The sequence below is a fragment of the Cinclus cinclus genome, chromosome 4 (genome assembly GCF_963662255.1).
Source record: "Cinclus cinclus chromosome 4, bCinCin1.1, whole genome shotgun sequence".
NCBI classification, from domain to species: domain Eukaryota; kingdom Metazoa; phylum Chordata; class Aves; order Passeriformes; family Cinclidae; genus Cinclus; species Cinclus cinclus.
In genome coordinates, this window is record NC_085049.1 from 15,919,727 (window position 1) to 15,935,885 (window position 16,159).

The following is a 16,159-nucleotide window of genomic DNA, read 5'->3' on the forward strand; positions in this document are numbered from 1 at the left end:
TGCAGTTCATGATCAGTGTTGGATAGCTTGGCTGAGCAGCCCATGAATTCAGACTGGGCATCTGTCAGCATTTCACATCTCAGAAGAGAAAAATTCCTGCCTACCCACCTAAAGGACACTCTAAAGTGCACAGGGTCCCAGCAAAGTGGTCTCATCACCAAATATATTCTGGTGAACATTCAGCAAAGACAGCGGAGAAAGTGGAAAATTGATTTGTGGAGCCCATGTGGAAGAGGTGGGAAACTAAGACTTTATGTTTTTAAAGACAATACTCCATAGTTTAGAAGCATTTATGAATCTACTGGGAGTTCCAGGGCATCAGCTTTGTAAAGGAAGTATAATGAGATCATCACAACATTTTAAGTTACGACTAGAAACTTTAAGACAAAGAGAAAAGCTTTATTTTTTACACTTTGAGGTTCCTACCTCAGGCAGACATTTATACACAAATTATCCTTCTGATGAGGGTGAGAAATACTCATCCAAAACCCTGCAGTATGGCAGGATTAGGTATAGCCCAGCCCTGAGTTAATGATCATCTAATCTGAATACAAAAAGCTAGTGAGTAGCAGGTTCCAATGCTTCAAACGCAGGGCAAACCTGTTCTGACTCCAGGAGCTTTCATCTGTGATATTTCATCAGTGTGTGGATTCTTAATCTGCATAAGCTTTAACTTGAGTAAGTTTTCATTCAAAAGTGAAGCTAAATAAAGACAGTAAGTAATAATTTAACTTAGCTGAGATTTAACATCCAAGAACAGATTGTAACCAAGCACCATTCCAATCTGACAGCAAAAGCAAGGCAAAGAAACACAAACAGCTTTATACACACACACAGAGTATCACGTAACTGGTTTGAAATAGGACCCAGTTTCCAGGGGTTATATGAACTCCTTCAAATGTCCTTTTGTTTCAATGGGAACTCTGCACACTGTTAATAAATTACTGATGCCATACAAGCACCTATATTCAAAAGTCAGCTGGTGATTCACCTAACACTGTCCTCCCCCACCTCCCAAACAACAGCAATTGGTAACAAGAGCTTGTGTTTCCCCAGATTTAGCCAAGTTTCCATTTATACAAAAAACATGAAGTACCAAATTAATACAGAATTTTAAGAGCTGAAAGAATAATTGCTTTCGTAAGAAACTCAGAAAGGTGACACAAAGGAAGCAAGACTGAGTCTGCATATAAAATTATAGGTTGATGTTAATTATGTATATTAAAGTCACAGATGATGTCTAGTATGGAATCATGTTAAAAAAAACAGGTTTCAAGAAAGCTTTACTATGAAAATGAAATTAAATTTGGTGAAGTTAAATGAATTTTGTTGATTTAGCGACTGTGAAAATACTATTTTATTTCAAATGCATTCAGAATTTCAAATTCCCAATATGCAAAATTTTCAAACCTTAAGTAGTCTACTATAGCTATAGCTGTTCTCTGAAATGAAATATTAGCCCTTGTAACAAAGAAAAAAATCCCTTCTCCATTTTTTTTCTTTACATAAAGGATGAGAAGTGCTCCCAAACAAAATCAATTTACAATTTTAAAAGGTTACTCCAGATAAAAATGTACATTCCTTTTTCTTTGTGACTACGTATTAAGCAAGACTGTGCATAAATTCAGAGAATGCTCCACGTTTTTACTGCACAAGCGTTACGTGTTGCCATATTTACACTGGGGAGTCTGAAGGCGTAGCTCAGTGGCATCGATCTTCACATTATGAAAAATGGAAAGCAGTAGTTCAGCTGCACTCAGGCTGCTGCTTCTTTGCACCTGGAATCCAGTGAGAACTCACCCTGACCTTTTGTGTTTCCCTGAAGAAGCTTCCCTACACATTTCTATAAACCAACAGAGGATGTACAGCTCTTCAGTTCTTTCATTGACTATAAAAAGCAGGTTTTCTTTAAATCAATAGTTTAATAGTTATGCTAAATACAGCGTTTGCCACATCTCTTGCTTGTAATTCAATGTAATGCTTCTGGGTACTTCAGTCATCATCTTGCTGATTTCTTTTCTGTCAATAGAAAACAGGAGAGTTCATAATGTTAGGACACAGTTATCTGAAGTAAGAGCAGTAATGAATCATGACAAGTGTTCCAGATACAATGGATTAGACAGTGACTGCATTTCTAAGTCATTTTTTGGAACAGTAAGAGGTAATGTTTCCAGCAAATGAAACAGAGCAATATTAACTCTCTCTCTCATCCCAAACTGTAGGATTTTATTTCCAGCAAAGAGCAAGATTTGTCTTGTCCATTAACTTACGGAATATATAAGAACCAGAAAACATCATAGTGGTGGCAAGAGTCAGTGATCCAGATGCAGGTAACCTGCCCTCCCTTCCCTACCTTACAAAGATGTCATGTTTTCATGTTACTGTGCGTTAAAAGAACAAAGACAGCAGACTGAAAAAGGAACAGCTCTTTCATGGACTTTCCTAATATATTCGTCTTGTAACTTAAAAAAAAAAAGTTAAAAATGTTAGAAGTTAAAGCATTAGCTCCAGGCATTCAAAAAGCACGTTTCCATTCATACTACATTCATATTTACATTTCAGTAAGAAAGGAAACAGCTCAGTCCTTCAGTAAGATCTGTCAAACGACATTCATTCCTTCCCATAAAAATAAAATTAATTAAGCCAAGTGAGAGCAGTAAAAAGCTTGCTCTTTATCACGTCAGAAACAATTAACCCAACAATACATTGTGTGATGGCTTCATAGACTGCTTTTTCTGTAACTACGTAGTCTTTGTTAGTAACAGAAGCAGAGATCCAGAGGGACTTCTGTGTTTCCATTTGACAGAGGTGAAAGGTCAGAGATTTTTTTCTGCTACTTCTTACCAGCTTAAGAAAGTCAATCAATTTGTGAACGTCCTCTCCTGTGGAAAGGTCCACAAAGTCCTTGGGCAGTCGGTAGCTCAGGTAGGGACTGGGCTGGACGGTGACTTTGCTGTTCGTACAACGGAACACTGGATAATCCTTTGGAAAAGACACCGCAGATAAGACAAGAACAGTGGACATGAATAAAGCCAGAAATGTTTCTGGGACTCCTCCGTGAGACTGAGTCATGTTGCCAATGAGTTTATTTGGCACCCACTCAACTAAACTTGCGCTTTCTAAAAATTGTAGATTTCTTATAAAACCTCTGCCCACTTAGGAGCAATTTAAAATGTCAAACATGTTAAACAGTCAAATAATGGCTTTCATTACCTCACTTTAAAGTTTCTCCAGTGTATCAGTTATTAATGTATTTAATAAATTCATGCTTACGACTGTGCTGTAATAATGAAGCTACAAGGAACTTCGGGCAATAGTATCTAGATAGATATCTGGATAGAGAAAAATCTTTTTGATAGAGCCCCTAAACTTGTCTTTATAGTTCCTTGTTTAAACATTTTTGCAACTATAACCTTACTGAAATTACAATTTAAGCTTTCCAACCAATTTACTTACTGAAGGAAAAAATACCTCTATAAAAGGGTAAAAAATATCTCTGCATGCTCAATTGTAGCAACAGGTTTTGCAGAATTATATAATTTTCAGTTGAACACATTGACGTGCTGTGCAATTGCCAGCTGTACAGCAATAAACAGCTTCATTTTAAGAGAGATTAGCAACTTCACATCAGATTCTGTGACTGGATGAAACATGAAGACAAGTTATTCTACTTTACATCCAGGATTACACTACAGAAAACTGCATAAAGCATCTGGCAATAAGAAAGAAAAATCCCAAAATGAAAATTCATGTGTCCCACAGACAGCTCTACAACTGGGAGTGTGTTTTAACAAAGCAGACACAGCTTTTAGCAGGAGAATTCACAGAATGGGTTTTCACACAGCAACAACCCCACGCTGATACAGAGGCAATGGCGTGAACAACAGCCTGGAGTGGGGTTTCCCTGTCAATGTGTTTTGGAAAGGGCCACAGGAATAAAGAAACTCTTCAATGTTAAAACCAGCTCAATGAAGTTTGTCATTTCAGTGGCCCCTAATGCAGTTCAAAAGCTAGGAAATAAAGAAAAGCTCACACTGGCCAGCCATCTCTCCCCAGAAAACAATCACATGTTTCCCAAGATCCACTAACACACCACTGTCTATCTCCCACCCAGCTGCTCAAGAACTTGTTAAGATGTGAGGACTCCATCTCAAGGCACAGTGATGAAAAAAAAGCTGGAATACAAAAAATTAAGACTGTTCTTCCCTTTCTGTGTTAACAAGAAGTTCCTTGTTTTCACAGAGGAAATGCTGCTTGGAAGAGGGATGGAAAAGCCTTGTTCTGCAAGTCCTGGGAGGTCAACCAGAGGACAAGGCTTTGCTAAGGGTATTCCAGATGAGACAGAAGTTAAGCTTCTGATTGTCTCCCCCAAGCATAAAACTGAAGATGTGGGAAACTACATGACAGATATCAAGAACCAAGCAGAAATTTAGGTGATTACACAGTATAGACAAGTAACAGACGTTAAGAAAAGCTGAAAGGAATGCATCAAAACTTTGTAAAAGCAAGTTTCAGAGCATCGTCTTTGCACTGGGGTGAAAATTGCAATATGGACTTGTACTGTTTGAACTAAAAATTCCCTTGTAGGCATCTAAAACTAGCAGGTAATACTTGTTGAGATTAACTACTGAGGTAGATTCTACTTCCAAAGAGTTTATATTTCACAGGGGCATCATTTACTTCAATGGGATTTGCATCACAATTTGATTGTAACAGAAAAAAAAAAAAGAAAAGGCCATAAATCCTGCTGGATGCTATTTAGCCTCCCTTACCTGTTCTGTTGCTTCCCCTTCACTCTGGTCTCCTTTCAAGTTGTTTCCAGAGGTGAGTTCTTCCCATGTAAAGAGCAGGGAGTCTGTTACTTCACCAAATGGGTTAAAATCTATTAACCAAATCTTACCCTGCAAAGGAACCACAGATGAAATAAAACAACCCACAGAATCAAAAAAAAAGCAAAAAAAGGGAAAAAACAGAAGAAAAAAACCCAAAATACACATATATTTAGATTATTGTTATCTGGGTATTTAGATAAAAATATGTCAAAATTGAAACTACCTAGTTTTAAGCACTTAGAATATTTTAACATCCTTTACCTTATAGAGTTTTATATCACAGCAAGCTATGATGTGTTAATTTACTTAGATGTTTTTTTTTAAACAAAAGATCAGACAGAGCTCAAATAAACTAAATGTAAATCTGTGCCAGGTGCTTTCAGGTGAAGCCACAGAAGTTCTGGCTAATCCCCATGATCGACCAAGATCCCCAGAGAGAATGAACAAGAAATAGGGGAGAGCTCCAACCAAAAACCCCAAACCCAAAACAAAACCAAACAAGCAAAAAAACCCCAAAACCACTTAAACAGGGATTTTTCTTTCCACAAAAAAAAACAAAAACAAAAAAAACCAACCAAACAAACAAACAAAACACCAAACAAACAAACTCCACCTCAGCAATGCTGTGCCATCCAGCAGTCTACAAAAACTGCTGGTCTTGGTCTCAGAAGGGATCCTAAAAACAGACAGCAAGGTCTGCAAAATGCTAGAGGAGCTCATGAAAGCTTAAAGATGTTGTAGAGACATAGATAAATAAAGAATAACTAAAAGGCATTTCTAATACAGCCATTACTAGTAGTCCACACTAGACTGTACCTCATCTTTAACACATCTGTGTTCCAAACAGTTGTGGTAGTGTGCACAGCTGCTTTACAACTGAAAAATGAAAGCAGAGACCAACAAGACGTGGGGGAGGAAGAAATAATTTGCGTTCCTTGAGACACTTCAAGATACAACCCCCAGCACAGGGCCATCCTCTCTTGCCCAAGAAAGCACCAACTATTCTAATAAAACCAAACATTGTAATAAATTATAAGGAAATATGACTATAGCTGCTAGTAAAAAATACTGCAAAACTAGTATTACATCTGGAAGAAATCAGTTCTATCAAACAGGAAAGAAAAAAGTTGCAGTAACATATGCAGGGCTGAAGAGTTCTATTGTCTTTATTATAAAGATCAACTGAAATGGGAAGACAAATCTGAAGACTCTGTAGCTACTAAACATCCGTTTTGCTTTCTCCTCAACTTCCTTCATTTCTGAAGGATCTTCTTGCTTTAAAATATCTCGCCTATCTTGATACAAACAGCAAATACTTTCAATTATTTACACTAGAGCCATCTGGTTTATAACACACAAAGATGCTTTGGAGGCATCGGCAGAGAGTAACACGGAGCCTGCCTCTCCCACCCACGCCACCTGAGCTATCCCACAGGCACTGACACACTGTGGAATTGCAAAAGATGGAAAGCTGTGAGATACAGAGCAGAAATGTTCTGCTGGCTCTGTTACTATCCACAGCAAGCTCCTCGTGCAGGTGTGGGGAGTCCCAGCAGAGGTGAAACCAGTGGTTATGACTTGCAAACTGGAGCTGGGCCAGCACCCCAGCATGGAGCGTGTGGTTGCACACAGGCTTTCACAGGTGTCTGTCTCAGGGCAGGTCCATGAGGTACAGCTCTCACAGAGCACATTTAAAGAAGCCAAAGCACAGAAACACAGAAACAACAAAAGCACAAAACCAGACAGCTACCAAAGAAACTACAAATTGGGAGACACAGACCTGAGTGGTTTCTTATTTGTTCTGGAAAGATGAGCAAGCCCAAATCTGCATGGCTGAGTTGCAACACCTCTGCACTAATATTGGCACCATCAGAGCAGAGAGCCCATGGGGCAAGCTCTGCTGTCATTTCCCATCTCTAGTCCTCCTCAAAAGGCTGTCACTAATTCTCAGATAAGCAATCTTTTACTTTTGCTAATGGGGGTGTCTTGTTAGCTCCAAGGCAGCACGAGGAGGAATCTGTGGGTTTAGATTAATTCTATCACTCCAGAAAAACAAGCTAATGAACCAATTTAATCACAGAAGCAATGACTGCCAAAGTTCATTCAGCAGTTCAGAGAATCTTTCCTTGCATCATAAACATTTATACCTAATACTTCCCTATGAAAGGCTTTCACAGAAATTCCTCTTCACCCCAAATACATCCAGCTTTTAGGAACATTAAGATCATTTCTCTAAAGAATAAATGTACCCTGGAAAAAAACTGAAAATTGATTTTGAGACTACTGAAAGCTATACGTTTTTTGTGAGCACTCAGCAGTGTTCTCCACCCCTGCAGTGGAGTGGAGAGTACAGTGCACCATCTACAGCAACAGCTGTTTCCCTGAGATGGTTTCAAATCTGCATTGAGCTTTGCTAGCTGGAAATTGATGAGAAGTGGCAAAACAAACTAAATACCTCTTTTCAGGGCTCATTAAAAGTAGTGTATGTAACCCTGGGTCAGTAACCAACTGCCTTTTCTTAAGATTAAATTCTCTCTCAAGTCTTACATGCAATGTTATGATTTAAGTACAGTTACAAGACAACTTGCATTGTGTATCTAAAAAGCAGTAGTAAGGCTATTTGCCTGCTACTTTTGCCTGCTATTAGTAATCTTTGTCATACAAGAGCATACAGAAATGCACAAGCCAGGAAAAAAATGTTGTGCATAAGTGGAGGGGAAAAAAAATCCCCCCACTTGTACTACATGATATTTTCTTCTCATCCTAAAAGAAGGAATCAATAGATTTACTACACCCTGCCAGCTTAATGCTTTGTTTTACTAAGGCATTAAGCAGCAGGGTGATGAAAGGAAGTGCCCATGACAAAGCCTGTTGTTCAAAGGAAGTTAAAAACAGATAAAATGCAAACTTAACTGTTACATCTCCCTAACTCCAGCTGCACCTTCTGGCACAGTGACAATGCTCACAAGGCACAGACACAAAGACTGGTCTGCTCCTTAACAAGAGCTGTGAGACAGCAGTGGTCTGGAGCCACTCCCTGCATTGCTGTCTTACCACAGTGACTTGTCTTGAACCTGGTTTGTAGTTCCCACCTGGCAGACAGCAAAGAGCAACAGCAGAGCCGACTGTCAGGCCCTTGTGAACTCCTGCCTCCAACTCAGTGAGCACAACCCGCAGAACCAACTCCAGTCAGTCTCTAACGCAACTAAAGAGAGCATGGGGAGGTGGCTGCTGTCATTTACAACCACAACAACAACCTGCTTCTCCAAGCTGAATATTTAGAGTTTAAAGGATTTAAAACAAGCAGAGAGTGAACATTTCTCTCTTTCTGTAGGTGAGGTTGCTGTGCAACCAGCCTCATGAGGAGCACAGGCTCTGGAAATTAATCATGCTCACAATATTCTTTAGCTGCCTGTAACTCACATGACAAGGGAGTGATGAATAACACAGTTGCAAACCACAGTAGTACGTGTGTAAGGAGGAGCATCTGACACACAAAGGGCTATCTGGCAGTTTACAAGACCTGAGGGTAGAAGGCACCGAGAGAAATCTACAGATATATTTTATCTTGACAGATGAAGAAACACTGCTCATTTGAGATCCCACAGGCTGAAACCTTTTACTTAAATAATCTGTCTTCATGCCTCAGCTATGCAGCAGAGCACCCAACGGCAGAATCTGGTTCAATGCTCAAGTGCTGCTCCTCATTTTCCCTGACAGCATCCTCATGTCTGTTGATCTGAGTCTGGGCAGGTAATTTCCATTACAGCACAACTGCTCTAGCCCACAGCCTCATTTTACATACTTACATTAGAAGCTGGGCTGAGAAATGGTTTTGTTTTCCACAAGAGACACATTCCTGTTTTGTAAACTACAGCATGATTTACTGTTACACAATTAAAAAATAGTTCAGCAATATTCAAAATGAGAATCAGGACTTACTCCCAATACACTCAACTCAACTTTATTAAAGATTTTCTCCAATCAAGCCTTTCAAGCACATTTCATCTTTTACCAAATATTTCTCTTCACTCACACTAGAAGTCAAGGTTAGTAACTCTGATATTGGCACCTTTATAGAATTATTTAGGTTGGAAAAGTCCCTTAAGATCACCAACTCCAACCCTTAGCCCAGCACCTCCCTGTTCACCACTAAACCACACCCCTAAGGACTACACCTACCTACACGTCTTTCAAATAGCTGAGGTGGGCTGTTTCTCCCCAAATCCATCACTATATGGATGTTGAGAGCTCTGATCTGCCCAACTCTCAGAGCCACAGCTGGAACAGCTTGTAAAGAAAAAACTGGCTTCCATCTGTCACAAACTGGGGACACCACATTCATATGCTCTTTTCACAACTATCCCTTCCTATCCTAGACTTCCAGATATGAACCATTTTCCAATCTAACAGGATCATCTGAAGAAATATTAAGGATAATCTTAATGAGTTCAAATGCTGTAGTGAAAAAACACACACAGGGAGAAGGAAATAAAGCCCAAGGAAATACCTGTTTTAAAAGAAAATGCCCCAAACCTGTTTGTGTGTTTGAAAGTTATTTGGACCGTACCCTTAATGAAAGGGTCACAAAATATCCAGAGATGGAAGGAACCCACAAGGCCACTGAGTCCAGCTCCTGGCCCTGCACAGGACAGCCCCACAAATTGCACCATGTGCCTGAGAACACTGCCCATAACCACATGCTTTAATTTTTGGTCAGCTCTGAATTGGTCAAGCAGTAGGACTTGATGACCATTGTAGGTCACTTCAACTGAAAATCTATTCTACTCTAAATTACTGCAGTAGGACTCTCATGTCATAACAAAAACTAAGTTGCCTCTTGTAGATTCACAGAGCTGAGAAAATTGCAGTTGAAGCCTAAGTGCTGTGCTTTAGAACAGACAACTTCTCTGGAAGACATTAAATAAATAATTACATCACTGGCACAGACATATTTACACTCCTAATCCTATTATTCTCCTACTGTAGAGAGCATTTAACATAGAAAAAGACCTGTGGAACAGAGTAACATCAAGTATGTTTTGCTTGGTGTTTTTTTTGTTTGGTTGGGGTTTTTACTTTGGTGGTATTTTTTTGGTTGGTTGGTTGGTGTTTTCCAGGACCACTTCTAGGAAGACAAAACTGTTATTTGTTTGATCTTTGTAGTACTTCATGTTTTCACAGAAGAAACAATTATATACAACCTATTGTTCACTTACCCTGCTGTCTCTGTACACATCAAAAACAACTGAAAAGGAGAAAAAAAGTTAATTGTAAAAGATATATAATTTCACAGAAGATGTCTAAATCTGAACAGACAGTTGTGTACACGGCACAATCTGCAAAGTCCATACATCTAAAGAAGTGCAAACCAGAATTGGATATACTTCTAAGAGAGAGCTGAAACACTTCAAGAACTACTATTAATGCACCGGGAAATCAGCTGTTGGGTTTTTCCATTTAACGCTGGTTTCTTCTGTTGATTTTTCTCCCATTAAGAATATCTGATAAACTATTAGCCCAGAGAGCTTATCTTTGACATTACTGCTGTTTCATTTACAGCAGAACAGAGACGTTTCAGGGAAGGATTAAGACTCCATTGTGTTGGACATTGCACAAACATTTAGTAAGAGAAAGTTCCTGCTCCACCGACACTAGGATTTCAGCAGCTAACAAGACAAACAGGTTGTAGGAACAAAGGTGTTGGTGGCAACAAAAGGGCCATGTTTGATGTCATGCAGAGCAGACACAGTACACCTAATTAATGTCAACAGCTCCTTCAAACAACTCCTTTACCACTCAGTGACTGACTCAAACTTGCCTTGCCTGGATCTACTGTTGTTCCTTCCCTTGGCTTAATTAAACATGACTCTGTATATGCAGCTTTCCATTAGCTTTTGCTCTATATAGTTAAACAAACCTTTGACTTGTCTTTCTATTGAGCTAGGGAAATCAACAGGGAAGCATTCAGGCATGGCTACATGCAAAAATTGTACCAGTTTAGCAGGAAGAAAGGGGGGAAAAAAAGATTTAGAAAAGCCTCAGATAAATGCTGTATTGTTACTTCCTTCACTAATAAGGGAATATTCCAGCTAAGAGATTTCCCAACACATGTGGATAAACTAAACTCAGGATATTATTGCAGAACACTTGAGTCTCAGGAAGCTGCCTGCCAGGAACAGGGATGTTGACTGATCACATCCATGCATGTAAAGCTTAATCTGACATTTAATGTGAAGTTGGCTGGGCAAAGGGCAAACCACAACTCCACAAAGCCAAAGCCAGTCACGCAGGTGGTTTTTATCACATAGCCTAAAAATCCACACAGCTTTTGCACAAGCTGGGTTGCATCAGTGTCAAAGTCACTGAAGGATTAAGTGCTCCATTCTCCCAGGAAGACAAGCCCTCAGTGGCTAAGCCAGTCATCAATGCAAAGTGGGGGTACAGGAACCCTAGGATTTCTTCTCCAGCTGTTCAACTGAACTTAGTGCCTACACCACATCCTCTCCTTAGTCATATTCCAAAGATATCCCTTGCATCTGAGGGTTTCTATAGTGAGACCTGTCAGCCTAAAGCAACCACTAAGGCTAATGGTATTTATTTGGATTCACTGGGATTCACACAGCTGGAATTCAGACTGACTGCACTCTGATGACTGGTTCAGGGCAGTCACAAACACTGAACAAGAAGAAAACCTGAACTGTTCCCTCTCCTTAGGGAACACCTCAGAGCAGGAGTGTCCAGTGCCAGTGAGACTATAGTGAAGCTTCACCAGAAACTGCTCTAAACTGAGGGAAAGCCAAAGCCCAGCTCTGCACTATCAACACCTCCAGAGCACTGCTCTTATTGGGCTCTTATCAAAGGTATTTAGAAGGTTCTAACATATTTTAGAAGTATTTATAAAGCATTCATCCATCTGTTATCCTACTGTTCTGACTTTGCAATGCTTCAGCTGCTCTGACTCAACTCTTCCATCTGGAGATGCTACCAGACCAACTGGAAAAAGCAGAGCAAACAGCATCAAAATTCCCAATGAAACAAGAAGTCAAGAAAAAAGCTCTAATACCTTTCCTTTTAAAAGCAAACAAACAAGCAAACCCAGATTTTTATTGTTAACAACACATATGCTACCAGGCAGTGGACCAAGTAAGATAATGGGGGATAAATGCAATGTGGTAAAAAAAAAACCCAAAACACCCACAAAAACACAGAAAACATTTTCTGCATGGTATTTCATTGCAGATGGACCAGCATTTAGTGCCCAAGAATAAAAGTTTAACAACCCTTCATCCCGGAAGTCTGCCCTGAAACCTCATTTATCCTCAAGGCAACTCAGATGGCATCCTTTACATAAGATGACATTTCAGACCTTTCAGTTCACCAGACAGTCGTTTCAGAGCCTAAATCTAGGCATCAATTTCCAGAAATAGTGCCCTGAATTTTTATCTATCAGTTGATTACATACCAGCTAAAATTACATTGGAACACAGAGGAAAATTAAAAGGCAGTAATCAGAATGCCAGATCTACATGACTGATCTTATTTCAAAATGTAATGGACTTACTATATTAGTGTACTATTCTACTGGTCTTCGTCAAGCAGCAGCCCATGAGAACTTCTCTGGACTGAAACAGAGCAGCTTTGCAGAGTCAGATTATTAAGAATTTCAATATAACAGAGACTGGCACTTGAAGGTACCTTTTTCAGACAGAGATGACTATTTGAATGCTCTGGTGTCTCAGTAAAACAATAATGTTAAAATCCCACCTAAAGGTTGAATTTTCAAAGCTTTAGAGATGACAGTAAAACTGCTAGAAAATTCTTACGTTTGTGTGTTTTACTAAGCTGAAGTTTGGTCCATGTCAGACCTAATTTAAATTTCTTCATCATGTTTTTCACCACTATTGATCACCCATTACAATACAACACCTATCAATTCTCACTAAACCATGTTAGAAAACTATTTCAAATCAAATTCGTAAAGGACTCCACATTTAAAAAAGAAGACAATTTATTTGAACTGATTAGTTGTATCCAATACTGTGGCCTTTATTCAAAGGTTTCAGCACCTAACCTGGTGTGCATTGATATTCCAGAAATAATTAAAACTTCTTGAAAAGAAACTTAAATATCCTTTATCCAAGGAATACCTCAATAATTTAGCAGCAAGTATTCTTCTCACTACTGAATGCCTTTTGTCAAGCATCTCCCACCACGCTTTTCTGGTATAAAAATTATTTTCAAGTGTAAGGGCGAAAAGCCTTAAAATAAAAGTTATTATGCCTTCTGAAGAGATCTTTCACTCATTTCTTGTGTTTTCTTGAAGAGCTCCAGCCTATTCCTTCAGGGCTTTTTTGTTGTCAATGTAATTCCAAACCTTTGCTGCCCAATGTGCTTCAGCCACAAGAGCTTTCAGACTCTCCCAAGCTAAAGAGAACCAAGCCCTGGGAAAGCAACAGCAATGAAGAGAGAGATGCATATCCACAGATACTCTCAAGATACTTACAGTCTTCATCCAAGAATTTATACTGTATGTGTTTCTTGAAAAACTCCTGTATGGATCTACAGATCTCCTCATGTTGCTTAGAGATATGATCATAGTACTGAGTGTAGTCCCTCTGTGATACACCTGTCAATAATTTCAGGTAATTATAAAGAGCTCTAGACATGCAAAAAACCCAACCAGAAAAAAAAGCAGTTATCAGACAAAGAAGATGGGGTTTTCCCAAGTTTCTACCATTATTTGTGACTTGGTGTTTGGCTTTATTCTGTTATACTTAAAAGTACTTCCGTTAGGAATCTCTTCCTTGAACAGCTCTGTCCTAAATTTTGTGAACTTCATTTTATATATACACACTTTGACTATTTTAAAGTGAATTTTAGAAGGAAACTTTCCCTGTGTTTAAATTTCCAGCTTCTGTCACTTCCTTTCAGTTTTATTCCCTTTGGTTACTCTGGTCAAAAGCCTTGTTCTGCATATCACATGTAGGGACCACAGTCTGGAACCATGAAATGGCAGGGGTGGAGTCCAACCTTGCACATTAGCAAAGATGATCCTTGGATACCACAGATTCTCATTTAACTGATTTTTAAAGTGTGGAATAACATGTGCCTATTTGATAAGGCAGTATAGCTGAAACCCTAAACCCCCAAATCAGTGGGATGGCATGCAGGCCAGTACCTTAGTGCTCCCATTTGCTCCCTCAAGGGCTTTCTTGCCTACGTAGACAAACCACCCCTCCTACAAGTTCTTAATTCCATACATTTGTCTCCAAGACACTGATTTAAAATGACATCAACAGGATTATACACTTGCATGTATCTTGACTGACAAGAGTTCTCATACAGGATGTATCAACATAAAACATTCCAATACCCTGCTTGACAAATGTCAAATCCAAGACCTGCCCCACCACTGCAGAATGAGTAATTCAGTCTATTTACATACAAAAAGAGACAGAATTCCTCAAGGAAGATGTATCAGGTCAGTTTGCTGTTTTAACCATGTACAAAGCACAGTTTCACTGTAAGACAATGATGACTACTATCAAAGATGTGCTCGTTTTGTAAAAGTTAATGTAAAAAGTTTATGATGTCAATGGAACTTTGAATTTTTAATACCACAGCAAAGCTACTTGAGCCTAAAAAGCAAAAACCAAAAGATGATGGTATCTAAGGGGATGCAGATGTGTAACTGGAAAATCATTCACTATACTGCAAGTATCATTCCTTAGTTTGACTGACAGGTTTATTAATTGTAGGATTACAGGAACATATTGTGAAAAATCTTGGAACTATCTTCAGAAATGCAGTTGGAGTGCTAGATTAAAAAAAAAAAAAACATACTTGCAGTCTACTAGATTTCAAAACCTGATCATGAAATGTACATAGTGCTTAATTAGCCAACGTACAGATGCTTTGAGGTACTTGAAGGTCACTATTACTACATATATATATATATATCTTCCATAGTAAATCTACATTCAAATGTTTTAGAGGTTATTACAGTAATGTGTATCTCTGGCAGTTGTGGTATTCCAACATCACAAAGCAAGACAGGATTCAGGTCTCCTCCCTTCAAAAAGCTCTGTCAGGAGCCATTTAGCAATACAGACTTAATGGGAAATCTCTGCTATTAGGAAGATAAATTATGTTACAGAGAGCTGTAATATATTTGCAACTGGCATAAACTGAGAGAAAATGGGAAGGTGAGCATAGGAACACCAGAAGCAACAGCCAAATAAAAGGGCTTAGGAGAATGCTGTGTGTTCACAGCACCTGGATTAGCACAGCTCAAATATCTGTGTGCAGCTCCACAGGAAACCCAAATCGGGAAACGAAGAACAGGGAGCGTGCTCTTAAAGGTTCACAGAGGTGGGGCTGGATGGAGCAACAAATTACTGACAGCTCCCAACACGTACAAAAAGGCACAGCCAAAACAAGCTCACACTCACCATGCTAAGGTGGGAGAAACAGTGAGAACTACATAGTCAGTATACCTGGCCTTCCGTATCATCACAAGGAACCCTGGACAGACCACTTGTGGATACGGAGCTTGGTGCTTGTGAATACGTAGGCATGAGAAAGGCAAAGTGAGCAAACCTAGTTTGATCTTAAAGGAAAAAAAAAAATCACCTTCCTTCCTGTAGAGTCTGGATTTGCTCCATCACTTCTGTAACACTTCCTTGTTAGAAGAGCTCAGGCAGAATGATTCAACCTTGTTCAGAATAAATGTGCACTAATCCTGTGCTATTTGAGTTTCTGTTCATCATGGTAGACCACACCAAAATCAAACTTCAAAGTAGTAATTAGCCGGTAATTAAACCCCTCCATTCAAGCACCTGTATGTGCACTGGGTATCTCATTTCCTGCTATAGTCAGCATAGAATAGTCAACACAACCAGACTGAAACTGAGCTAAATTTACCCTAAATTACCCTAAATTTACCATACTCAGCTGCCTACAACACATGCTCTAGCACAGTCTGCCTGTTCTCCAGCTGCTAGAGGTCTCTCAATGCAACCACCAGCCCTGTGCATGGCTCTTCAGTGCCACTTGAAACATTTTACATTTAGGATTCTGCACCTGAGTAACAGAACAATGGGTTCTAACTAGGCTGCACTGACACCTCCTACACCTGTGGAGATGTTCTGACCTCCCCAACTTTCTGCATATATTATCTACATGGGTTCATGTATTTGCAGCACAACACACAACTGCCTCTGTATTCATTCTGCAAGTTGGATATGATGCAATTTGTTCCTGAATATAAAAGACTCATCCATAAAACTGCCTTTGGGTGAAGTTTCTGAATTAATAATTAAATT

The 16,159-nt window shown here is 39.3% G+C and overlaps 1 protein-coding gene across 2 annotated transcripts in view; it reads right to left on the reverse strand.

The window, feature by feature from the left end:
- Nucleotides 1-407: 407 nt before the first annotated feature.
- The window catches only part of CDC123 (cell division cycle 123), a 32,675-nt gene continuing 16,923 nt past the window's right edge, over nt 408-16,159 (reverse strand). Inside the window, exons 9-13 of one of the 2 annotated variants that reach the window (XM_062491691.1) lie at nt 13,339-13,461; nt 10,052-10,080; nt 4,773-4,901; nt 2,845-2,982; nt 408-2,019 (exon numbers count right to left, since the gene is read on the reverse strand). In XM_062491691.1, coding sequence (XP_062347675.1) covers nt 1,993-2,019; nt 2,845-2,982; nt 4,773-4,901; nt 10,052-10,080; nt 13,339-13,461 — 446 coding nt within the window. In that variant the 3' untranslated portion in view covers nt 408-1,992. The remainder of the gene's footprint in view (nt 2,020-2,844; nt 2,983-4,772; nt 4,902-10,051; nt 10,081-13,338; nt 13,462-16,159) is intronic. The other variant, XM_062491692.1, reaches the window with a different exon arrangement.